The sequence below is a fragment of the Plectropomus leopardus genome, chromosome 16, assembly GCF_026936395.1.
Source record: "Plectropomus leopardus strain MGB_pleo_1.0 chromosome 16, ASM2693639v1, whole genome shotgun sequence".
In the NCBI taxonomy this organism is placed as follows: Eukaryota; Metazoa; Chordata; class Actinopteri; order Perciformes; family Serranidae; genus Plectropomus; species Plectropomus leopardus.
The window spans coordinates 22,641,531-22,667,205 of record NC_142191.1 but is presented as its reverse complement, the minus strand read 5'-3'; the positions used below and the strand labels follow the sequence as shown (position 1 = coordinate 22,667,205).

The following is a 25,675-nucleotide window of genomic DNA, read 5'->3' as shown; positions in this document are numbered from 1 at the left end:
TAGATGCCATTATTAGTTGTTATATACTGTCATAAGTTACACTCCATACAAAATATTCATGTAAATTGAACAGTAAAAATATTTTATTTGGCAACAAAATCCAATATATTACAAACAAAACATCTACAAGTGAAATGTACAGATACAAAATTCTTATGTTGTAGCAGTGAAATCAGCATTTTAAACTTAAAAATACTAAAATGTCAAAAACAGCATGTAAAAGGTCTTCAGATCTGACTGATGATGCACATCGGCATCGCTAAATTACTCGGCACAATCAGATACCTGTGCTTGCCTGACCCTGCAGATGGGTGCAGCATAAATGTGAAGATGAGCAGAAATAAATAGCTGACAAGCTTGAAATGTGATTCCCTCAGATCAGCAGAGGTCAGTCTGTCTCCTGCTGGTCTGAAGGGCGGCAGATGCCGATTTGAGGTGGAGGATAACATCAGACTACAAGAGCCAATACATCCGCCCCCAGAGGAAGCAAAAATAACCTTTCTACACACATAAAACAGCAACTTCTGGATTCAGACCAACACTGGTCTGAGCTCACACCATACTGTCAACTCTCGCCAACTGCCTCACTGCAAAACTGATGATTTAGCTTTTAAATATATATTTAATCTCATCCATGCAGGTTGTAGGAAGCCTTTCAGTGAAACAATTAAGATCTTTTTACAGAACTGGACAGTGTGATAGAAAGAAATATAAGAATGTCATCCTTAAAATATGACAAAGTTAGAACAAATATGCTTCAATTTTTGGCACAGTACACAAAAAAGTATTCTGCCATCAGAGATACTTTAGAGAATTTTTGTTTGTGTAGCCTGATGAAAAAGACATTATAAATTCAAGTAAAAGTCAAGTAACCGACAATTTCTGTTTAGGCCTGCTCTCATCGTACACTAAAGGCACAAACTGTCAGACAGGCACTCATGAGAAAAGGATGTCATTATTATGTCGAGGTAATATACTGACAGCTACAAAAAAACCATCTAGTCTGATAATAAAACCTGCCCAACTACTCTTTTCACATCAAAAGTGTAGTCATTTAACTTGCTGAGAAACTCAAAGATGTAGTGCAACATCACATAAAATCACTAAAACTCAACACAGCATACTCCCTGAAACTTCTCGAGCCAGTTTAAAGGAATACTTCACCCAGAAATTACATCTTGTATAACAATTACTCACCCAATGTTATGTTGAGTATGTGAAGAAAACTGTTTTTCTCGCAGACTCTAAAACTAGCAAACATTCTTGATAAACTGAAGTAAATCGGGGCCACGTTATTAAAAAAAAAAAAGAACTATTTCAAAAAACCTGTTTACAAACTCTCACACAAATCTTACAGAATAACCCAAGTCTCATTTATCCAGTCACATGCTCAGTACCTTTCAAACAGATGCATTTTTGCTAAAAACCTTACTATTAAAACACCTTTGCATTAAAAGTCTTAGATACAGATGAGTTACCCGTACACACTACTGGTATGTGGAAGTCTTTTAAATTGTGAATTTTTGGTAAAAATCAATTTTTATTTCCGAAGTAGTGAGCATTCGACTGAATAAATGAGACTTGTTATATTTTTGCTCTTGTCAAACGTGGTCCCCCTTTACTTTAGTTCATCAAGAATGTTTGCTGTTTTTCCAATTATTTGTTCATGTGAGAAAAAATGTTTTCTTTACAAATACAAGTTAACAAGGGGTGAATAACTGACATTCAAATGATAATTTGTGCTTGAGGTATTCCTTTAAAAGATGTTTGTTTTTTTTTTAAGAGAGGCAAGAATCGAGGTGCTGGTTGATCTTTGACTCCTGCACCTTTGCTTGGCACACAGGACAGCTGACCATCACTGCAGAGGAGGAAGACAAAGAGGAAGGCGTAAAACTGTGCAGCTCTGCAGAGGAATGAAGGGAAGAAGAAGAAGAAGAAGAAGAAGCGGGTGTGGAGGAGGCTGTCCTTTGCTGCATTGCAGGTGATTTTGCCTCCACTTGCTCCCTCGAGGCTGCTGAATTGCTTCCTAATGTCTTCTGGAAGAAGTCAAAGATGCTGGATGAGCCTCCGCGGTCGTCCCACGGCCTCTTCCTTGATACCTGAGCAGCACCAGCAGCTCCTGATGGATTGTCACTTCTAGAATTATTAAAATACTTGGACTGTGTTTGTTTAGCAGGACTGCCTTTGGTTCCAGTTGAAACGACAGAGTGACTGGAGTTGCTGGGACTAGGCTGAGATGTTCTGTGAGGCAAAGCTGCTTGGATATTTTGGTGTTTAGCAAAGATGGAAGATGCAGTTGCACTGTTGGGTGATGTTAATGAATCTCTTTTAGTTTCTGTGTTTGAGGTGGAAGACTTTCTTGGGCTTTTAAAGAGTTCTTCGATGGACCTCTGTTTGACTTTATCTGCTTCTTGGCTGCTGCGGTTGGGTTTGGGGATTTTCACTGGCGAGCCGTTGATGTTGACAAAAACTCTTGTGTTACTGACAGACCTCTTTATAGGTGGCTTCTGCCCTGTGGAGGTAGCTGGTCTGATGGAGGGAAAGGTGCTAGAGATTCCATTGTTATACAGGCCAGGGCCAACAGGAGAACTGAGACCTTTAGCTGGAGATGAAGGGGTGAAGAGTTTCTTTGGAGAGGAAGGCACTACTGGTGTGTGAGATGGGGAGGCAGATGTGGAGGTCTGTGACTTCCCTCCGAGTAGGTAGCCTTTGCCGCTGAATGGAAGAATGTTCCTTATATCCTGTGATCCAGAACCTGAAAAAGATACCAGTTCAGAGTCAGGTAATAGACTTTATTTGAGATGTCTGTCCAAATGCAAAAATGGAAAATGTGAATGTGAAGTTCCATGACTTTTCTGGGTTTTTCATGACTGTGGGAACCATGACTTTTACACTGTGCTTTGAATGGATTCTCTAAAAAAATCTAGCAAAATTGAATCAACCCAAAGAGCTGCTGCAGTATCTAAAACGTATGACTACAGTAGAGGAAGAAACGTATCACCTGTATTTGTACTTGAAGGCTTTCCATTTCCCGAGGCCTTTTTCTCTGAGGTCTTGTCGTCCTTTTTGCCATCCTTCTTGCCTTTTTGGCCATATCCTTCAGGCTCCTTGACCTTGGTGTATGTCCCTCCACACGACCTCTTGTGATCCTCCCACCAGGGGTCCTGAGCAGATGGAGCCCGGTTCATGGCCCTTTTCACGTAGCCAAAGTAGGGCCTGCGGTTCTGGCAGGGCCCGTCGCATCTCCACCAGTGCTGCCGGTACACATCCACCTCATCATGGAAACTGTGGTAGATCTGACACAAGGACAAGGTGTATTTTATTGCTGCCATCTCTTTGTAATCCTGTGACAAGATAAGACAATATCAGAAGATACACCTACAGATATTTTCGTCCCACTGGCATTGTTGATCCGGTTCATGTGTTTGCAGAACTCTGGACCATGACCGTCTCGGTCTCGGTTGTTCTGGGTCACAAACAGCAGAGCGTGGATCATTTCGTGAAGGAGAGTCTGTGGAAACAAAAAGTATAAGGGCTCTAACTACAAAAGGATGTGTGTTCTTTCTTTGCATTTGAATTATCAGTCTCATACACAGGCATTTACTGCTGGGACTTGGGAATTGGAGGCAAAATGTGTCTTGACATGCAAGAAAAATTCAGAGGAAGAGCTGCTACAGTGTATAAGAGGAATTTTTGGAGTATTAACCTGATCTGACCTAATACTTCTCTTCACCCAGGGTTTCTCCACACATTCATTTATTTGTGGTGGCCTGCCACAATCAAAACATCTGCTGCCACAAATTGATTTCATATTTTTGAAGATGGACCGTTCATTAGGAGTGCTGTTGGAATATATGTACTGTTCGGTTTTGCATTGCAACACTCTCCTGGACTTCAGAGTGTACTCTGGGCACAGATGGAGCAGCAGAATGTGGGAGAAGTGAAAGTCAAACCATTAATTGCACCGGGTCTTACAGTTTGCTTTGTTCTCCTCTAAAGCAGCTGCTCTTCTCATACATTAATCTGATCTGACCAGTTAGACTGATCAATTACCACCACACACAGATCCTAATTCTGTAGGAAACACTGCTTCACTTTCTTATGCTTTGTTAATGTGTAATCCTGGTGTTTGTACACTATCTTTATACATGTCAAGCCTTTTTAATAGGCTGTTTTACCATTATAGTTAAAACTTAAGCGCTATACTTATACTACTGGTGTGGTCTGTCTTCAGTGGTATTCTGATCCTTTTTTGTACGCATGATTGCTATACTTCTTTGTACTGCTAAGTATCTTAAATATTTTTTAAATATTTTAATTTTTATGACAGTTGCAGGGGATATATATGATAAAATACTCAAAATCACTTCTGCAAAAGCAAGATCCGTGTAACTCATCCATCTCACCTCCACCAGGTCTTTTCTTGGTCGTAGCTTCAGTAGAGGCTCACTGAGTCTGATTGAACACAGTCCACCTCGGCCTTCATATGAACACACGCCAGCACACCTATAAGAAAGCAGACATTAGAAAGACATTAGAGACAGCCAGCCCTTTAATGAACTCCACAAGAAATAAAAAAATACATAGCAGCACAGGTGTGCTGGGAAGTTTAAACCGTGACACAGACCCTTCTCTGCTATGGTCACACCAAATCCCATTCAAAAACCTATCAGTTTATTTACATTCAGTTTGGTTTTGATCTTTGACAACAAAATAAATCATAACACTGTAGCTTACGTACAGTGTCATTCTTGGGCTCCACTTAACCTCCACACCGCTGAGTTTCCCCCAAAAGAAAGTATCATTGAACTCCAGAAACATGGCTCTGACATCGGGGTTAGGGTCCAACATCTCCCAGGATTCGTCCACGATGGACAGCGGCCTCTCGGGCCGGACAGTCGGCTTCCAGTAGGGAACAACATCGCTGCCACCTCCAGCTACCTCCACTTTCTTTTTCTTACTGCTTTGTCCGTAGTCATTGTTCTCAAAGCTGTTTGATAAAACTGATGTCTCGTATTCGTTGTCAAACTGTTCCTGTAGCTGAATGGCGAGCAGAAGATCTGCATCCATTACAACACAAACACTAAGAAAGCTGATGTAAACTGGCTACGTAGCTTTGGTTTACGTTAGCTTGATTAAGCTAACTAGCCAATGTAGCTTGTACAGAGCTCTCAATCAAGTCACTGTAGCCAGGGTGCAGTTTCACAAACATACTACCTGTAAAATATTAAATACTAATTAAAAACATCCATATACTGTCATATAATCATATAAATCATATAATTGTCCGTCCAATACATATCAGGTAGCGCCATACGTTGTTGCGTCAACACTTTCAAGTAGCGACCAAAGTATATCCGTTAAGAATGTCAAAATAAAATTTCTGAAAATAAACCAGCGGCTTTCATTTTTTAGAGGAGAGGTGTGTGATTAATCGAGAAATTTTCGTCTTTTTATGTAGATTCTGAATAATAAATTTACAACCGTTTGCCTTTCTGTAGCATACACCAATGCTTTTAAATCGTTGTGCTCTTAATATGACATTGGTAACTCTCGCACACTTGACAAATTTCTTTCAAACCGTAGCAAAGAACTCTGGGAATTGTTGTCTTCTTTATTTCATACATTTGGCCAAAAGGGAATGCACTCGGGGTTTTTCTATTGTAATTCGCTAATTAAATAAATCACAACAAACAGCAATTTAAGTCTTAAATCTACTCTTTATTTCAAACTGTTACTCGACGGACTTCTACGAACGGCCACATTTCAATTACAAAAGTTTATTTTGATAGGATTTGTTGGCCATCTCATTATCCGAATCCCGTGACGTGACAGGGTGTCAACTTCCTGTTTAGGTTGCAAGCGGATATGAACTGATAAACTGCTCCTCTGTCTGCATTTATCGCCCATTCGTCAACATTTAGTCTAAATAAGCAAACACATACACGACAGAAGATGTCGGAAACGGGAAACCGACTACGGAAGCTTCTCGAATCTCCTAATTTCGACCCTCAAAATTACGTCAAGCAGCTGTCACAGCAGTCCGATGGCGACAGAGATTTGCAGGAGCATCGTCAAAAAATCCAAAACTTGGCCGACGAAACGGCTCAAAACCTGAAGAAAAATGTCTACAAGAACTACAGACAGTTCATCGAGACGGCCAAAGAGATTTCCTACCTGGAGAGCGAGATGTATCAGCTGAGTCACATCCTGACGGAGCAGAAGAGCATCATGGAGAGCATCACTCAGGCCTTGCTGTCCACAGACAAAGATGAGACCTCTAAGGAGATGCAGGCTGCTTTCCCCAAAGAGACAGAGGAGCTGAAGCAGAGGACGCTCACCTCACTGCTGGAGAAAGTGGAAGGGGGTAAAAACATCATGGACACCCCAGGGAGGCACCTCGTCTACAATGGGGACCTTGTGGAGTTTGATGTTGACAATATGTCCCCCATCCAGAAGGTGCACGCTTTTCTGATGAACGACTGCTTGTTAATCGCCACCTGGCTGCCAAACCGCAGAGGAACCGTGAAGTACAAATACAACGCCCTGTATGACCTGGAGAGCTTCGCTGTGGTCAATGTAAAGGACAACCCTCCCATGAAGGACATGTTCAAGATCCTCATGTTCCCAGACAGTCGCATCTTCCAGGCGGAGAACAGCAAAATCAAGAAGGAGTGGCTGGAGATCCTGGACGAAACCAAGAAGAACAAAGTCACCAAGGACAGGCACAAGAAAGAGGAGGAGGTCCCTACATCTCCTGTGAGGGCTGAGGTGTCCACCAATCCTTTTGATGAGGATGATGATGAGCCAGTAGATGCTGAAGAAAGCGTTGACCTCAGCCTCGAGTGGATCCAGGAGTTGCCGGAGGATCTGGATGTCTGCATCGCCCAGAGAGACTTTGAGGGTGCGGTGGACCTGCTGGACAAGCTCAATGAGTATCTCAAAGACCAGCCAGTCAACCAGAGGGTCAAAGAGCTCAGGCTGAAGGTGGATGAGCGTGTTCGGCAGCTGACAGAGGTTCTGGTGTTCGAGTTGTCTCCAGATCGGTCGCTTCGTGGTGGACCCAAAGCCACCAGGAGGGCTGTGTCCCAGCTGATCAGACTAGGTTAATGAACAGCACCTCACACATCAAACACACAAATGTGATTTTCTTTGCAGATACACTAATCCACTTCACCAATATCTATTTACATTCATGTCACGATGACTACTTTTGTTTAACGCTATATTGTCCCAGAAATCATTGTCATTAACAATATATTTGTCATTCAACACCATTTTATAATTCTGATATAGTGATAATACAATAGCATGATAACGATTACACCCCTTTTAAAGAGCAATGAACTTTTAATTCAAACAGAAATGAAAGCAGGACATGTCTCAGCATTTTTTCAAGAATTGCAAGTTGTAAGTCAAGTTATCATTTTAATTTGAGCAAGTAAACTTTGTCAGAGTTTAGGTATTTAAACTTTTACTAATTTTTAGATTTGGATTTTGCCAAAAGTAGCAAAATATTTGTCTTTATACATTATGGTTTGGTGTGGACAATATTCCCAGTACAGCTGAGATAAATCAGACTATCATACCAGGTTTATCACACTCTACTCAGTTCCAGTATTGAATCATATTAGTAGTGCACATATCTGTGAGTTTCAAAATTACACCTTGGAAACATACTAACACGAGAAGTGCGAAAAATACAAATAAATAAACTAGTTAAATATGACAATAATAAAAATGAAGAGACATACAACAGACAGTGACCCAGCAAGGAGTTTAGAAATATTGAGGTTGTTAATTAAAAGTGTCCCCTGTAGGAGTCTTAAGAAATACATTTTTGACTTGCCACCAACTAAACTGAGTTATATTTTCTAAGTATTTAAAGGAAAAATCTGAAAATATTACATTTTATTTAATTGTATGACTGTTCCGGTATGTTCTGTGTTAATTTCATCTTTCTTAATTATGTTGTTTAAAGCCCTCTCCACATTGCCAGGTTTTCTGATGTATCGCGATGGAGAAAAAAAAAATCCCTTATAAGATAGCATGTATTTGCTACAAATAAACAAATGTTTAGGTATTAAGTTAAAACATGTACGAGTTTTCCTTAAACCCCTTATATAGAGTATGTAACTATAACATGTTAAAATACATATTAAACAAATCATCCCAGTCTCACAACATTAAATCAAGTATTTAAATCGTTTTTTGACTGTGTTGCAGGCCAGTCCACCAAGGCCTGCGAGCTGTTTCTGAAGAACCGCGCCGCTGCAGTCCAGACGGCCATACGGCAGCTCCGCATAGAGGGAGCCACGCTGCTCTACATCCACAAACTCTGCAACATCTTCTTCACCAGCTTGTTGGAGACGGCCAAGGAGTTTGAGATGGACTTTGCAGGGAACACGGGCTGCTACTCCGCCTTCGTGGTCTGGTCCAAATCAGCCATGAGGATGTTTGTGAATGCCTTCAGTAAACAGGTGGGTACTAACAGCCTGTTCAGTAGGGGAGTTTGAATGGCAGGACAGATGATTTAGTAATGTAGCCCGTGAGAGGAAAAATATGCAGTTTTACAAATAAGAAAACATAGAAAATGCATGATTAATGTCTTCAGTGGAGTTTTTTTTGTTTTTTATTCTGCAACCATTTAAAGAATGCAGCTGAACTAAAAGTCAGAACTGGAATTTTGGTTCAGACTATTATTATTAGGATACTTTTTATTCCTTAAAAAATATTGAACTGTAAATATTGATACTGAGCCAAAACATGCCCACTTCCTAAAGTTTGTACACAGAAAATGCTTTTATCCCATGTACAGCTGTTTGGGTTTATTTCCTTGAGAGGCTAAACTGGGGCATTATGACAGTTTGCTTCCAGAGTTGGGTTAGTTAATCATAAACTGTTGCATTCCTACTCAGTTAACTTGCTAACTACCTGTTTACCTGTTAGTTTCAAGATAATTGTTGGCAATCAGAACACTAGCACAAAAAAAATTCTTCGAAGGCATTTAAAAGTGTATTTATTCTTTTAAAATCACAAAAAAAATATCCTAACAAAGTGAGCTTTTCTGTCTTCATCAGGTGTTTGACAGTAAGGAGAGTCTGTCGACGGCAGCAGAGTGCGTTAAGGTGGCTAAGGAGCATTGCCAGCAGCTGACTGAAATCGGCCTGGACCTGACCTTCACCCTGCAGTCCCTGCTGGTCAAAGACATCAAAGCGGCTCTGCAGAGCTACAAGGACATCATCATCGAGGCCACCAAGCACCGAAACTCTGAAGAGATGTGGAGGAGGATGAACCTCATGACCCCTGAGGCTCTGGCTAAACTCAAGGTGGAGTTTTATGTTCTTCGTGTTTCATCTCCTTTTCTTTTGTTTTTACTGTCTGTGGTGATTTCATGTTGGTGTTTTTTTGTACTGTGGCTTTTTTTTTTGCTTCAGTTTTCTGTTGATGAGCTTTAGAGCTGAAACAGTTAACTGATTGTAGGTTCAGTGTGTAGGATTTAGGGGCATCTCTTGGCAGAAATGGAAAGTAAAATTCATAAATATGTTTTTGTTAGTTTATAAGTGCCTGAAACTTACAATTGTGTTTTTATTACCGAGAAAGATCCATTTCTATCTACATACAGAGCCGGTCCTCTTCCATTGGGTCTGTCATGTTGTTCTACAGTAGCCCAGATCAGACAACGACTCTTGAAAGGACCAGTCATGTATTTTTGCATCGGCCACTATAGTTTTTCGAAACTCTGGCACCAAGGAGAAGATTCAGCTGGCTGCAATCTGCAACCTTACCATTAGATGTCACTAAATGTCACACACTAAACCGAGACACTGAACTTGCTTTGCCCGGGCGTCACTTTTGCAATATGACAGGAGGCCAGCGGCCAGTAAATAAACTATTATCAGTAATATTTCACAGTATGAATGATAAATGAATTGCCTGTTTTTATTCATCAGTATTTTTCAGGGTGTTTCTAGGACTTTAGGACATCTGTGGCTTAACCCCTTAAAACTTCTGTTGGGAGGCTTGGGGGATCTCCCCCCTTGACATTTTTTTTTTAAATCAACAAAGCTTAATTTGGATGCTTTTTTAAACACTCTGGCACTTTATGTAAATTCAAAGTCCAAAAAAATGCAATGTGAATCCATTTTTTTCCCACTGTGAATTAAACAATGGTCAGTGGGCCACCTGCCACCTGTAAATTGAATATTACAGCAGTAGACCTTTAAATTTTAAGTTGATTGAGAGACAATGTCCAGCTACTGTGAGGTTTTGACACTTTTCGGTATTTTATAAGACATCTGAAGTAAAAAAAAAAAAAAAAAAAAGAAAAGGTGATATGGCATTTTCACCATTATCTCCCTTTTTATAAATTACACTGATTGATTAGTTGAGAAAATGTGAACTAAAAATAATCTTTGTTGCAGCACAGTTGACCAATTTTAACCTCTGTAGACAGTGATTTCTACCTGCGTTTAGAGGATTTTTCTTAAGAAAGACCGAGCAGATGGTGCTAACGACAGCACATGTTTGAGCTTCCATGAATTAACAATATGTTAAATCACTGTTAAGAGATTACCACGTGAATCTTTTTTTCTCCAGGATGAGATGCGCAGCTGTGGCATGGGCAGCTTTGAACAATACACCGGCGACGACTGCTGGGTGAACCTGAGCTACACCATTGTGGCCTTCACAAAGCAGATGATGAGCTTCCTGGAGGAAGGCCTGAAGCTCTACTTCCCCGAGCTGCACATGGTTCTGCTAGAGAGCCTGAGGGAGATCATCCTGGTGGCTGTGCAGCATGTGGACTACAGCCTGCGCTGCGAGCAGGACCCCGAGAAGAAGGCCTTCATCATGCAGAATGCCACCTTCCTCCACGACACCGTGCTGCCGGTGGTGGAGCGCAGGTTTGAGGAGGGCGTGGGCAAGCCGGCCAAACAGCTGCAAGACCTGAGAAAGAGCACCAGGCCGGTCCGAATCAATCCAGAGAGCACCACATCTGTGGTCTGAGAGTGCAGTTACAGACTGCGAGATGTCGGCTGTTTTGAGATTGCGGGACAAGAAATGCAAGAAATTAACAGTATGCATAATGGACAGCAGATATGCAGCTGAATTTTTATTGTATCTCACAAAAATACAGATCGATATTGGCTAATACTGATGAAAAGTGACTTGAGATTTGTATTGCTGTCAAACTATTATATGTGTTTTTAAGAAATGAACCATAAAATGGTCCATTTCTCAGTGGGAAAACCCCACCCCAACAGATGAATTAACCAAACATTTGGTAATGTGTGTGTTTTCATGTCAGAGTATGGTGATAACCAACAAGTGCACTGTTCCTCAAAATTGTTCAATTGTGCAATGGAAATGTGGTTCCTCAGGACACATTGGAGACAAACAACTGATGAATGCATGTTCATTTTCTAATCAGACTGGTTATGTTCATGGTTACGTTTTCGCCTGTTTTCCTCTGTTTTCTCTAAATTACATGACAATTGATTAAAGGCATTGGCAAAAATCTGATCATAATGCACCATGAAAAGCTCATGTGTATGGTTAAACTCACCTTCCTTTGATTCTGACGCTACGGGACCGTTAACAGACACTAAATATTATCCTAACATAACTGGAATGATTAAAAAGGATGACTCAAAAGGAAATGCACTGGTAAATGCTCACTGTTGTAATAGTCAAACACATAACATTTAATAAACAAATTCATGCACAAGTGCAATTTTTGTTTTTTTGTATTTCCAGAAAGATATATGTTGAACAACAAAGCAGTTTTTTTGCTGAGAGGGTTTCTACCTGTGTTCCTGCTTTATAAAAGAATGAGTGAATTTCCTGCATAAAAGATTTAAAGTTCTTAAACATTTTTGAAACTTTGAATAACAAATGTTGAGTTGTTTCCATTAAAAAGTATGTTAAATCATGCCCAAACTGAAACTTGATTCTCCGGCTGTAATGATACTGATAAGAGTTCCCACGGTCATTGAAAACCTAAAATAGTCATAGAGTTTTGGATCTTTTTTTCCAGGATTAGATCATGCAATAATTAAAATCCTTGAAAGTGTTGAAAAAGTCATGGGATGTTGTTGTATGTAATGAAATTAACCGTTACAGTACACTTTTCTGTAGATGTTGATAAAATGTAGCTGTAAGATGTGCCGTTGTGTAACATTTTGTATCTTACTTTTCCCTGTTCATCTCTTCATCCATGTATGCCAACTAGCTGGAATTATGTTTGAATAGAGTTTGAATGTGTTATGTCTGAACAGGAGAAAAAGAAGAAAAGGCATGACATTACAGCGCATTGTCGAAGACAACAAAAAGCATGTTTCTGTGACTGTACAAGATAGAAGATATCAGATATCACTACAGTGCAATTTGCTGTCTTGACTATGTGATTGATTATATTGCCCTCTTGTGGCAGCTCAGAATTAGGACATTTTGAGATTGGTGGCTGACTTAAAGGGGGATCATTTCAGTGGCCTAAGTAAGTCCAGGCAATATTTGTGAACATGAGCTACTCTCTCTCAGAGCCAGAAATCACAGAAGGAAATCTCAAACTTCTGATGTCTGGAGCTGCTCCATAGACTATTAATAAGAGCCTGACTTTTTGGGCGCACCGAATGTTTGTTTTCTCTTTTTGTGGTGAAATAAGTTTCATTCTGTTGTAGTGTTCTCATCTGCGGAGCACAAAATGTTCCCGTATACACAGGTCATTCCCCTGGCTCTTCGCAGTGTCATCTATAACATCTGTCACCAATAATTGTCTATGGAGAAGCTCCAGACTTTATACAATATGAAATCACAAATTTGGGTTTTAGTATTCTAGTTTTTGGATTTGGGAGAGAGCTGTTCATGTTTGGTAATAATTATTAAATGTCTTAGACCAGAGGAGTAACATGTATGAATTTGGAAAATTGGCCAAGTTCCCCTTTAAGTTATTTCTATGTTAGGGAACCTTTCATAACATTTTCACCAAAGGCTGGGACCAAGTCATTATTTTGCAAGTCACAAGTAACTTAAGTGTTTTCATTAAAGTTGTGAGTTAAGTCCCAAGTCCTAAATTTTTAGTTTTGAGTCCTAAACAAGTCATAAGACACTCTTCACCAAGTGTAATGCCATTTTAATAACAGAGTAATAATATATTATTTTACAAAAACCACTAATGCTTGCTTCGTTGGAAGTTGCATTTCTATCTGTAATTTTCAACCTACATGTTCTGGGTAAAAATGTCAAGTATTTTCAAGTCAAAAGGCTCAAGTCCAAGTGACATCACGAGTCATTGATATACAAGTCCAAGTTGAGTTGTAAGCCTTTTTTTTATTGTGTGAAGTCGAGTCTTCAGTCATCAGATTTGTGGCTCGTGTCCAAGTCATTTGACTTGAATTGACACCCCTAATTTGTAATGAAGGGAAGTTAAAATAACAATTTTAGTTATGCTTTAAAAATACTTTTGATCAGCTTTGGTGTTAAACTATTCTTCTAGAGACATCCTAAAATCTATATTTATAGTTAAGTCCTCTTTATGAACTATGCCTGAAATAAATCTGTGCATTTACCATCCTGTCTTACTAGAAAATTCTAAATTCAATCGTTTGACATGTCTGCCCTGCAGATGCGCCTGCAGTAAAACCCAAGCAAACCAATTTAGCTTGTGTTATTGCAACATGAAAACAATTGCTCCTCTCACTGTGTGTAAAACATTTCCCAGCAGCGACAGCCCTGACGTGCCATGCTGGCAGACGCAGATATTTTTAGACTGCGTTCATGATTCAACACATGATTGTTCTCTCTGCTTCACAGCTCATCTCATTATAATCACTGATGTGATCGAGGGCTCGAGGAAAGCCTCGGGTGAAGTTATCAGCTTATCCTTCGAGAAGAAGCATCAGGCTGCTGGGATTATTCGAGAGGAATTCACTCAGTCTACACTTACGGAATATGCAGGAATGATTTCATGTGATGAATAGATGGTAGTTTGATACATCATTAGAAAAGGTTAAGATTTGTGGCATATGCTTGAAAACTTTGTGTCTGTGTCCTCATTCAATTCTTCTTGAACCATAAGAAAAAAAGAATCTAATTCATAGATGATTTCCAGCCTCGTCTTACTTTACATACATGCAGTTCTACAAGTTGTATATGTGTAATATGTGTACAAGAATAAAGCTCAAAATAAGCACAGTGCTAAAAGCAGAAGAAATACTTCAACAAATAACCCAACTAAATCAAACAAAATATTCTTCAGAAATATTAATTTGTATTTGTATTGTCTCTGAAAACAAGAGGACAAGTATGCCACCATGTATGACTTAATACGCAGGTCACGCAATGTCAAGTGTCTGCAGTGTGGGAAAACAACAATGCGCATGCCCAGCCCTAATTCCCAGCTGCAATCTGATTGGCTGTTTCGTAACGGCAGCCATGTTGCTTTTAAATCAAACTAACTGAGTTAAGTAATAACTGCGGTCACAACAAACAATTTGGGTTATCTTCGACAGAACGCGTTTTAAAAGTCCACCTTTTGAAGAAAATGTCAAGATTTAAGACCTCGGTGCCCACCAGCTGCTGGGTATGGTTTTAAAGTAAACATTTGATAAAAAATAATCCGATGTAACGTGGAGTGATTCAAGCTAACGTTAACTGCTAGCTTGGCAGAGAAGACGCTTCGCTTGTCTTTTCTTTTTTTTTTTTTATTCGTAAGTTTTATCCGGAGGAGATGATACCTGTACAAGAAGAGGATTTCAAGCATCTTGCAGAGAGGATTACCAAACACGGAAGCCGCAGGACAACGCCTTAAAAGGGGTCAAAAATAGCGAGAGTTAGCTACCCAAACTGACAGACGGAACTGAGCAGTGGCGTTCAACATGCTGAGGAGAACAGGTAAGTGTCCATACACCTCATCACCTGTGTTAAACTCTGCTGGAAATTGTGTGATGTGATTTTTGTGGCTTTTAATATGTGCAAGGCAGTTGTTGCACCACCCTTAAAAAACAAACAAACAAAAAAAAACAGAGTAATGTTACTGTTATAACGCGGTGATACTGAACAGATCTGCGCGCGGGGCAGGCTGGTGCAGAGTGGCTCCTCCAACCATGTTGTTATTCCTAATAAAAAAATAGGTGAATCACAGTGGGGAATGTTTTTGTACTTTTAGCATACTGAAGGTGCATGAGAAAGCATACAAATACAGCTTGTTTACCAAAAATGTGCTAGTGGAGGATCCACCGCACCCCATGACAGAGGTCAAGGCTAAGCCTCCTAATGTCCTGAAATCTTAGAAATGTCCTGAAATCCTAGAAAAGTCCAGTAATCCTAGAAAAGTCCAGTAATCCTAGAAACGTCCTATAATCACAGAATTATCCTAAAATTCTTGAAACATATATGAGGCTGTAGCAACTGGCCCTTGGCCTCTTTTTAAGCAAAAGTGACCCCAAGCAAAGTAAGTTGAGTATCCCTGCTGTAATGTATGTGTGAAAAGTAACTAAACATGTAACTTAGTTGATAGTCAAATGCTGTAACATTACTTGACTAACATTTGTAAGGGACTAGCACCTTACGTGAGTACTTCCATGTTATGATTTTTTCTACCTCTGCTCCACCACATTTTATTCTTTCTGAGGTAACTTTTGTACTTAATTCAATGATTGTTCCGTTTAGTTGATAGGTGCTTTTGTAGATTCAGTAACACAAACTATAATCTTAAATTAATTATGACGTTTCATAACAAGAATTTCTTGACCCCCAAGGATAATTTCACAAACTGCACTTTTGACATCTAATGGCTGCAGAAAATGTAACCTAAAAATAACCTAAAACAACTGTTCTCATAACTGTCTGTAGTTTGAAGGGGATTGTGCAGTTGGGCATTTGGATAATCTATTTTCTGCTACACATTCAAAAGCCATTGTGACTAATGCATTACTGTCAAAGTGACAATTTAACTCTGGGTTTCATCTCTAGCTATCACACTGTCTTACAGTCATTTGCAGTCCTGCCTTTAATTTTTTATATGAGTGCATGTCCTCAAATGACTGAGACAAGAGGAAACTTAGTTCTCACTTGCAGAAGAGCCTTGATTTGTGGTAAAAAGGTTAAATCTGGCAATGAAAGTAATAACATATCCTTTCCAAAGTGGGTGTTCACACTTTTTTTAAACACAGAACAGATGTGAATCTCAGGTAATGGGATGCAAATGGGGCTAATAGATGGAAGAGCTGTCTCAGTGGGTGGGATTGGTGCTGCACCCTGAGGGACTGCTGTCTGGTCAATTAAACCTTCAGCTAACACAGAAGGCTAATGTCAAACAACACAAAGGTTACTGGATCGAACTGACTACAAAATCTCCATCCATTCAGAGCACCTGTCCTCTCTGGAGGGATCGAGCATCTTAACATTCTAGTTTTACCATGATGATCATCTGTCTCTGACTGACAGGCAGAGCCAATGCAGAGTACCAGGCAGTCACAATAAGTGAATGTCATTAATCATCATGACTAATATTTCTGTCAATGATTGACAGTCATAGCTTCCCTGTTTCCTGCCTTTAGGATGGCTGAGGATAAAATACTTTTTAACGAAAAGAAATTAAGGGAGTTTCCTTTCTTCTTTATCACTGTATTGCTGACCAGAAGAGCTATACAGTGGTTAAGGATATACAGGCCAGGCTTTGTAAAGAGACTTGAAGTGGCAGAAAAGTACAAGCACTGCACCAAAGTATGATTTTGACAGACTTGCTCTTCACTTGATTTCAGTTTACTCCATTATTTTTCTCAACTACATTTCAGGGTTACTTTTACTCCATCATATTTATGTCACTATAATTACTAGTTATTTTTAAAATATTTTTTAGAAATCTGTTCGTAAAATATAATTTTATTTATTTATTTATTATTTAGATCAAACCATCCACAAAATATAAAAAATGACCCTACCTCAACCAGCTATAAACTTGAATTGTTGGTTAGATGTTAATTGATCAAAATGTTAATATTTATAATTATAATAATAATAATAATAATAAAAAATATGAAATATAGAATATGTTTTGAATTTGTATAATGAGTATATTGTTGATACTGGAAGTATACTTAATTAGTAAAGGAGAGGTGAAAAATCGGTAAAGAATAGTAAATTGTAATACAAGATGATTTTAATTAGGCTACAGTAAGACACAAACACACACACACACACACACACACACACACACACACACACACACATATATATATAAAATAAAATAAAATAAAAATTCAATCCATGACAGTCAGGACAGTCTGTGGTGTTTCAGAGCCCATAAATTAACTCGATCAATCAACTCAAACCACAGTCCCCGCCCCCTCCGCGCCTGCGCAGAGCCGCTCAGGGAGCTGTCCCTGTCAGTCGGTGCTGGAGTGTTTTCATTGAAGCTGCTTCTCTCCCCCCGGTCCACAGAAACAGACGGGAGCGATGGAGGAAGAGTTAAAATGCCCCGTTTGCGGTTCCCTCTTCAAGGACCCCATCCTGCTGCCGTGCTCCCACAATGTCTGCCTGGCCTGTGCTCGGAACATCACCGTCCAGACCCCGGAGGGAGAGACCCCGGTGCAGAGCCGAGCCTCGGGCAGCTCTGACTACGACTACCTGGACATGGACAAGATGAGTCTGTACAGCGAGACGGACAGCGGATACGGCTCCTACACGCCGTGCCAGCTCAAGTCTCCAAACGGGGTGCGTGTGTTTCCGCCGGCCACCCACCACCGACACTGCTCCCTCACCTGCCCGCTGTGCCATCGGAGCGTCTCCCTGGATGAGCGGGGGCTCCGGGGTTTCCCTCGGAACCGGTTGCTGGAGGCCATCGTGTCGCGGTACCAGCAGAACCGCCGCGCCTCCGCTTCCTCCTCCTCTTCTAATTCTTCCAGTGCGGTGAAGTGCCAGCTGTGCGACCGCAACCCGGTGGACGCGGCGGTGATGTGCGAGCAGTGCGATGTCTACTACTGTAACGCTTGCCAGCAGAGATGCCACCCGTCCCGCGGTCCGCTCGCCAAACACCGCCTGGTGCCGCCGCCGAACCAAGCGGCGGGAGGAGGCGCGGCCGGCGGAGGAGGCAGCGGCGGTCAGCAGCCGCCTGCCACCGCGCGGAAACCGGCGACCTGCATCGATCATGAAGCGGAAAACTTCAGTATGTACTGCTACAGCTGCAAGATTCCAGTGTGTATGAAGTGTCTGGAGGAGGGGAAACACGCCAAACACGACGTCAAAACGCTGGCCATGATGTGGAAACAACACAAGGTAAGCAAACACACACACACACACACACACACACACACACAATGACAGTAAACCAAACAGGCCTAAATGCCTTTAACAGCCATAATTAGTGGCATTAACAATTAGGCTTGAATCCCAATCCCAATGTTGTATTGTTGTATCTCTCTCTCAAACACACACTCATAGACACTGTCAGGGACATTTGTGTGTTTTTAATACACACCTACACACTCAAACACGCTGTTTATGGTCTGATGTGCTCTCACTTGTGTTGCATAGCCTCTGTCAATCTACCATTTTAAACTACTATTTTGTCATTATAGTATATATCAGACATCAATATACATGTTTTCAAACCAGAATCCTTCCTCATCGAAAAATTGATTTTGAATTGTGCTCACTGCTTCGTCATGCTTTAAATTCACAGTAAAGATAGAGGATGCTACAGTCTGAGGCTGAAATGTTAGTCACAGAAAGGTGGAAAAAAAAAACTGCAATTCTGAATTGAGTTTACTGCATGTGGGTCAAATTGTGTAATAAGAAACCTGACTGATTCATCAGGATTCGCACATAAAATAATTACTGTAGGCGTTCAACACTTGGTGTTTGCGTGCAACATGCCTTGATTTGGTCACAGCTTTGTGTTGCTGTTTCATGCATTGCTAGCCCACTGAGTGTGTGATGTCAGTTGTGACTGTTAGTGTGGGAAGACGAGTTTAGTGTAGTTCCTCAGGCAGGATCAGGACAGGAAGAAGACTCATACGCTTTCATTTAAGCTTGAAGAAATATGGGTTCATTTTACATGAGTACTTTAAGTTAAGCAGATTTTTGTATGCTGGACTTTTCCTTGTAATGGGGCACTTTATGATTGGATTGTGCAATTTACAAAATCTCTGTTTTTCCTCCACCATTGCATATTAAACAAAAAAATGGCCCTAAATCAAATGCTTAATACCTTGCTTAATTATTTTCTCTTCTGTACTGGTTGAAGGGTTGGCAGATTAAAAAATAGGCTGTTCAGGTTATAAACCAATTGATTTATAAGTGATGTAACGTTTCCCCTTATAGTCTTTACTGTGAATGCTTTGATGATTTTATAGCCTCAATTTTCCATTAAATGGCTGGACAAAACACTTAAGCATTCTGGTTTACAGATGATCAAAAACTGGACTCGTTTACCTCTAGTGTGATCAAAGATGAGGTTAGGATGAATTATTTTGTTTGTACTTATTCCAATTTCTTCAATATCATTCAGTACATATGAATTTTGTTGTATAATGTCTGAAAATGTTGAATTGGTTTCATTTGGAAATGTATATGCAGTACTCTGTATTTGGCTTATATTATTTGAAGGGTAGTTACATTTAGGGATGGGACAGTAAATGATTCTATCAAGAGATTTCTGTTAACACTGTTGTTAACGTGGTTAGGTTTAGGCACAAAAACCACTTGGTTATGGTTAGGAAAAGATGTTTACTCTTAAAATACTCGCTTTTTCAGGGCACAGAAAAGCAGCAATGTTTCAATAACAAACAAACAAACAAACAAAAAAAACAAACCACTCTTTGTTGCAATGTCCCCACAGACGGGCTGCTACAAACACCCATGTTTGGAGCCTAAAAAGCCAGTCGAAACCCACTGACGCTTCATGTCAAAACACAATCGGTTTTGTTTTTTGTTGGCCTTGAAAAATTATTCTTGAGCAGTGTTCTACACTGGTATACAGTTTGGCAGGATGTTCACTAAAAACAGATGTATCTATCTATCTGAGATGCAATAAATTCCTGCATACATTGTTGTTTCTTAACAAAATGTAAGGTTAAGTGATTCCAGTATGGTTTAGTGCAATTTTAAGAGTTAAAGCATATTTTAATGATTATCAGTATAATATTGGAAATTGCAATTATTTGGCCAGCAAGATCAGGGCATGAAATTTTCACATCATCCCATGCTTTGTGACATTCATGACATATGCACACAAAGTATAATTACTTCGTTGTTGAGTTTAAGGGAACACAATTTGGCTGAAACCTGGGGATAACGCCACATTTTGCCATCCAACCTCATCCCTTCTCAACTCTCCCCCTATGCCTGCCAAAAATCCTCCTGCTTGTTTCATTAAAGGATGATTAAAGTGATTTATGAATTAATTCATATTTTAATGACTCTTTCATTAATCTAAAAGTCTGCGGGGGGGTTGGGGTCAACTCAAGTTCAGTCCTCTCAGGTTACAATGTGATCTGACTCTGCTGTTAAAATGTAAAACTTATAAAACTGAAAATTGATTGAATGAGTGGTGATTCGTGTAGCATTTTAACAGTATTTCAACAATATCATTACCATATTAATTACAAGATTCTGTTGGAAAAAAGGCCCCGTGGGCAGAAATCAAAAGGGTTAAAAGAAAATCAATAGTATTGAAGAGGCTGCAGGACCAGTGTTTGATTTTATACAAGCCCATTCTTGAATCAGACTACTTCCTGTGTTTAATACAGCATTTCATAAGGCCATTATCATCATGATCATCACACCCAGACTTCATAAGTGTAAATTAAAAGCCATTTTTGTCTGTCTCCTTCTAAGTGGGTCATTGGGACCAATCTCTGTCTGTCGCTCTTGTTTTCTGCGTGATTGGAAGCCTCCAGTCATTTATCTGTCACACGCTTCAGCCTCTTGCGCCTCCTTCTCTGACTTATTGTCATTATTCACCTTCTCTGTACATCTGCCTCCGTTTACCTCTCCATCCCATATGTATTCTCTCCTCCCCCCTTCGTTTACCCCCCTCTTCCTCCCAACCCTTCCTCCATCTTTCCCTCTATCACCCTGTCCCATAAATGGACCGTGAAAATCCCATCAGAGTACAGGAGTGAGAGGGCGTTGATAAGTAATGAGCAGCGCATGAATAAGAGATGGCCGCCACTTAGTTAATATGGTGTCCTTCATGTTGAGGGAGATCGATGACTGCCGGTCTTTTTTTCTCTCAGTCTGCACTTGAACAGGCTCCAAAGCATCATGTTGCAGAGCTGAAATGGCTGTTGAGTTTTTCAAGTGTCACTCAGTGAGGTCAGCACTGCAGAGCTGACTCTTATTTTGGTGGGCAGCACTCTCTTCCTCATTTTCTTCATTCTGTTTTTAAGTGGGTATTGCAGCATCTTAGTATCCTTCACATTTTTCTCTTTCTATTTTTTCAAAATAAAATGCTGCTTCTTCTGTGCACCAAAAGTTAATTTTTTCAGAAATAAGATATTGGGTATTAAGTGGAAGCTTTCCTGAACAAACAAAAACGGATCTATCAATGCAGAGCATGTTTTCGCTTACAAGATACTAGACAACAAAGATGTTCACATAACAAATACTGATTTACAGTAACACACACTGAGTGATTTTTGGGCCCCAGGCAAAAACGGTCTTGCTTTACTTTTCAACCTATCTTGGAATCTTGGCAGCAGTAGGCGTAGTACTCAAAACTTTTTTTTGTATGAGCAGTTGTTGAGATAGCTGTGAGCAGCAGTAACACAGGCAGAAAAATCCGACTAAGCACTGCACCAGACATTATACAGCTAAAAAAATAATCTTGCCCTCTGATAGACAGAATACGTACATGAATATATATGAATATGTAGCCTTTTACATTTCTTTTCTATTGTTGCTTGGCACTTATTGGCTGATATTTTATGCCAAACAAACTGGAAAACAATGAGTTGTGATAAGCTTATATCAGTTGATTGTATTAGCAGGCGCCAGTAAATTGCATAATCGCTATAACTATAATGATTACATAGCAGCAATGTTGCCAGAACGAAAAGACATTTTCACCAAAACAAATTAAAATTCTTATTATTTTTTCCAATAGAAGACTCCTTAGTTCACAAAAAAACACATACTTCAAAGACTGCAGACACACATTTATATCTTCCCACCTGAAGTGTTGGGGGTAAGAGAGAAGCTCTTAAATGAGCACTCAAACACCTTGGTCTTCTCTCTAAATTATGTTTAATATATGGTTCTGTAGAGTAATCCTAATTGATCTTGATATGGAGGTAATTGCCTAGCTTTGGCTAATTCCAGATATCCTCCCCCTGTTCTATTCTTATTCTCATATTACACTGCAAATTGTTCCTGATTAAAACTTGAGATTAATTTTTGTAAGTAAAACCAATTAACTATTTGGTCAGTTGGTAAAATAGGAGATTTTTTAAAATCTCACATACTGGACAGTTCTTTTAAAGGAATAATTCTCTGCTGTTAGAGTTTTAAGACCCTTCCAGGCCACTGTAGTGGGGTGATTGCTTGGCATTTTTCATGTTATAGGCTAAATGTTGTCTTTTTAGATGTAAATAATATTCATCAACTATGGCTTGCTTATGCACTGATATCATGATGTTGTACTGCTAATTCACATTGAGGAATGGCTGCCATGATTCAACAAAGGATGGTTTTGTATTTGGTTTGTGTGCACATGTTTGTGTAACATTGGGTTGTTGACTGTGTAATGCTATGTTAAATTCCTTACATTAGTGTGTGTTTGTGTTTTTGCATATGCATTTATAGTTAAGCTATGTATGTTTCTGCAAACTTTTGCAGCATTTTTGAACATATGTATGAGTGTTTGTTTTCTGCTTTATGAATCCTTTTGATAATTAACTAATGCACTGTGATATCAAGGAGAGACCATTGGATCATCCTTGTATTTGTTATAAACCAAACACTAAGTGCATTATTGAGTAGCCTGGGGTGACTTTCCCCTCTGACACACACACACACACACACACACACACACACACACACACACACACACACACACACACACACACACACACACACACACACCACTCTCGGAAGGCATAAATAAGCATAAGTGAAGCGGATGAACTATGAACTTTTGCTGAGGAAATGCAGAGTAAGACACACTGATCCAGTTTCCTCTGATCAGTCAAGCAGAAAACACATAGCCTATACACACATATGTGTGTCCACACGTGTGTGTATGTGTGACCTAGCTCAGTTCAGTTAAGAACAGCTAGCTCTGGCACTGCTGTGAGTTAAATATTAAAAACCACAAATGCAGAGTTGCTGGGTGCCTTGCTGTGTGTTTGCACTGGCATCTTAAGACCATTTTAGATTTTAAATGGGAGCGAATTAACTTTTTTCTCATTTTAACACTTGTCTTAAAGCATTTATGGTGGACAGCAATGCTATTTGTGAACTGAAGCTGGTAATTGATGTTTTGTTCCATTAACATGTCAAAGAAAATTAACCTAAAGTATCAATTAGTGTTTCTTGGAATCACTAATTGCACTAATCTTTTAAGGTATGAACAATGCCCCAAACAGCACTCACTTCCTTACAGCTTAGGGATGAAACAGTTACTGGTTTCATAATAAACCACAATAAAATTCCTGTTAATTAGTGTTAAGGAGCTTTCACACCACTGCACGGTAATTCCCTGCCTCCAGAATTTTAAATGAGATAAAGACAGCAGAGGGGAAACAGTTTTGAAGTATGAAGTGGTCGCTGCCCATGTGCTCGTGCACAGTTTTTGCTCTTCCCTCGTGAGTTCACCTTGTTGAACTTTTGCCGGTTGCCACCTGGGTTTGGCCAGTCAAATAGGAAAGGAAGCAACAGTGCAGCTAAAAGCTAGCCTGTTCCTCTGCCAGTGTTCACCTGAGCACTTGCCTAGCATCACAGCCGCGGACTATGGTGGCAGCAGCCGCTTTTAAAAATGATTTATATTTTGGGGAAACGCTCTTGCGGGCAGGCAGTCACCAGGGTTGTTACCACACTGGGGTGCAGAAGAAATTTTAAATGGCATGATAACTGTCATATATTACTGTGTTTTGTATACTTACCAACATCAACCAAAGTCTGCAAAAGCCTCCCAGACACAAGTGCAGCATATTACATGGGTTTGTTGTGCGTCAATGAAAACATGGCAGAAGGCAGAGACAGCCCTGCAGAGATTTTTAAGCCTCATTTGTTTACAGAGTGGGCGTGCAGCAGGCAAACCTATTGATGCTACCGGTCCCTTGTCCTCATCTGCTGTGACACAGACACTAGAGCATGCTTTTCAAGGACAGGCTGCTTATTCACCAATGTGAAATAAAACGTGGTTGAACTATTTCATTGTGTGTATCAGTACTTTTTGAAGATTTCAGCATATAGCACTGGGACTGAGACATCCCCAGAGGTATGGTGCACACTGACTTCTCATAAACACCTTTCACATCTCCCTCCTGGAAATAACACCTTTACTTTGGCTGATTAAACAATATGTGAGTCAACATATCTGCCTCTCCTGTTGGCAAGTGTAGGCTTTGTGTCTTTCTGCATGTTAGCAGATAAGACTTAATCAAAATAAATCCCCTTTTTCTCAAGATGTTAGTCTATCTTTTCCTTTGCCCTTTTAAAAAATGTATGCACCTCAAAGATTGGACCATTAGAGTGAGGAATGATGTGGGATCTGTATACAGCACCAAAATTTAATTGCTCCCTCGGTATTTTGAGTTGCACCGACAGGAGGCCACTTAGAAACATGTCTCTCCTTTCACTCCCTGCTGTCACCTGGATTATCTTCATGTTGTTCTGCTGGGATTTGTGCTCAACTTTCTGAACATTTTCAGTGAACTGTTATTGTCTGCTGCTTTAGACTGCAAAACAAAGCTGCTGCTCTCATTTCCAAAACATGAGTTGACATTCAACTTCCCATATTGTTCCTTCCACATGCTTCAAGTCTGTTAACACCTCAGGTACCTATTGATGATCATGTTTCATTTCCTTTGATTGCTTTAGGTTTTTTGAATAATTTATCCTTCATACAGTATATGGGATCATTCTGCTCCGATACTGACTTGTAAAAGATGGTAACACGTCTTCTTTCTGGTTTATTTCAGTCCACAAATTTTATTGTAGTCGTTATGACTTGGAAAAGAAAGTACTCACTGCAGCAGGCACAGTGAAAGTTAAATTTAATGGTCAAACAGTTTGCTTTCACTTGCCTCTTGCCTCCCTCATTCATTGATCTGATCAGATGTGATTGGATTGGAAGGTCAGTTATCATCCCATGACTTAAATTCCTCAAACTGCCTCTGAGTGAAAAAATGACTCATGATGAGTTCAGCCTTCACTAAGTTCACAGACCTGCTAAAACATCCAAACTTAGAGAGGGGACACACAATAATAAAAAGATTTTTTTTTTTTTTACAATTTTGGTTTATAAGACACAAAAGCCATGAAGTGTTGAAGCAAACATAATTATATTTTCTGCCAACATATATACCATTGCCCAATGCCAACACAGTAGTTTGCTGGTTTGTCAGCTGCTGGTCTCACTTGATGTTCAAGATAATTTATGGACTTAAATCTCACAGTAGAAGTTGAGCTCACAATTGCATTTTTGGACTCTGTTAGGTTACTAGTCCAC

At 39.9% G+C, this 25,675-nt stretch overlaps 3 protein-coding genes across 4 annotated transcripts in view; 2 read left to right on the top strand and 1 right to left on the bottom strand.

Moving 5' to 3' along the window:
• Window positions 1–61: 61 nt before the first annotated feature.
• sprtn (SprT-like N-terminal domain) lies at window positions 62–5,321 on the bottom strand. Its single transcript, XM_042503448.2, has 5 exons — window positions 4,742–5,321; window positions 4,407–4,506; window positions 3,383–3,511; window positions 3,002–3,296; window positions 62–2,755 (listed from the first exon to the last, which is right to left on the bottom strand). Exons 1-5 carry the CDS (start codon window positions 5,068–5,070, stop codon window positions 1,779–1,781), a joined length of 1,830 nt encoding a protein of 609 aa, XP_042359382.2. The 5' UTR covers window positions 5,071–5,321; the 3' UTR covers window positions 62–1,778.
• A 510-nt stretch (window positions 5,322–5,831) lies between these two features.
• Window positions 5,832–11,728, top strand: exoc8 (exocyst complex component 8). The gene is made up of 4 exons (XM_042504053.2): window positions 5,832–7,105; window positions 8,227–8,480; window positions 9,081–9,329; window positions 10,600–11,728. Exons 1-4 carry the CDS (start codon window positions 5,956–5,958, stop codon window positions 11,005–11,007), a joined length of 2,061 nt encoding a protein of 686 aa, XP_042359987.1. The 5' UTR covers window positions 5,832–5,955; the 3' UTR covers window positions 11,008–11,728.
• Window positions 11,729–14,441: 2,713 nt separating this feature from the next.
• Window positions 14,442–25,675, top strand: part of trim67 (tripartite motif containing 67) — a 62,994-nt gene continuing 51,760 nt past the window's right edge. Inside the window, exons 1-2 of one of the 2 annotated variants that reach the window (XM_088089099.1) lie at window positions 14,442–14,892; window positions 17,443–18,276. In XM_088089099.1, the coding sequence (XP_087945225.1) occupies window positions 17,458–18,276 (819 nt within the window). In that variant the 5' untranslated portion in view covers window positions 14,442–14,892; window positions 17,443–17,457. Of the gene's footprint in view, window positions 14,893–17,354; window positions 18,277–25,675 lie in introns of those variants that run through there. The other variant, XM_088089100.1, reaches the window with a different exon arrangement.